Raw genomic sequence first — 270 nt, 5'->3', positions numbered from 1 at the left:
GTTTCCTAGAAAATCGGCAACTTCTCCATCGTGCGGCGGCTTGGTGTGCAGGAGTGCATTCTCCTGGTTACACAGCGCATAACCAAATACCCAGTGCTGGTGGAGCGCATCATCCAGAACACGGAAGGTAGGCCTTCTCCCCACTGCCCCGCCTGCCCGTGCTGCTGCAGCATGGGGCTCTCACTGTGCACCCACTCCCTATTTAGCAGCGGACTGGATAAATTCCCTTGGGAATCCACTTTGCTGGGTGCTGGGGTTCCTTTTTTTTTT

At 55.2% G+C, this 270-nt stretch overlaps 1 protein-coding gene across 1 annotated transcript in view; it reads left to right on the top strand.

Moving 5' to 3' along the window:
* Window positions 1-270, top strand: part of ARHGEF18 (Rho/Rac guanine nucleotide exchange factor (GEF) 18) — a 150,794-nt gene that overhangs the window by 123,442 nt on the left and 27,082 nt on the right. The window contains exon 16 of the mRNA XM_011982062.1: window positions 10-127. Coding sequence (XP_011837452.1) covers window positions 10-127 — 118 coding nt within the window. The remainder of the gene's footprint in view (window positions 1-9; window positions 128-270) is intronic.

This window comes from Mandrillus leucophaeus, unplaced genomic scaffold (assembly GCF_000951045.1).
Source record: "Mandrillus leucophaeus isolate KB7577 unplaced genomic scaffold, Mleu.le_1.0 Scaffold234, whole genome shotgun sequence".
Lineage (NCBI taxonomy): Eukaryota > Metazoa > Chordata > Mammalia > Primates > Cercopithecidae > Mandrillus > Mandrillus leucophaeus.
This window is presented reverse-complemented; position numbering and strand designations above follow the sequence as displayed.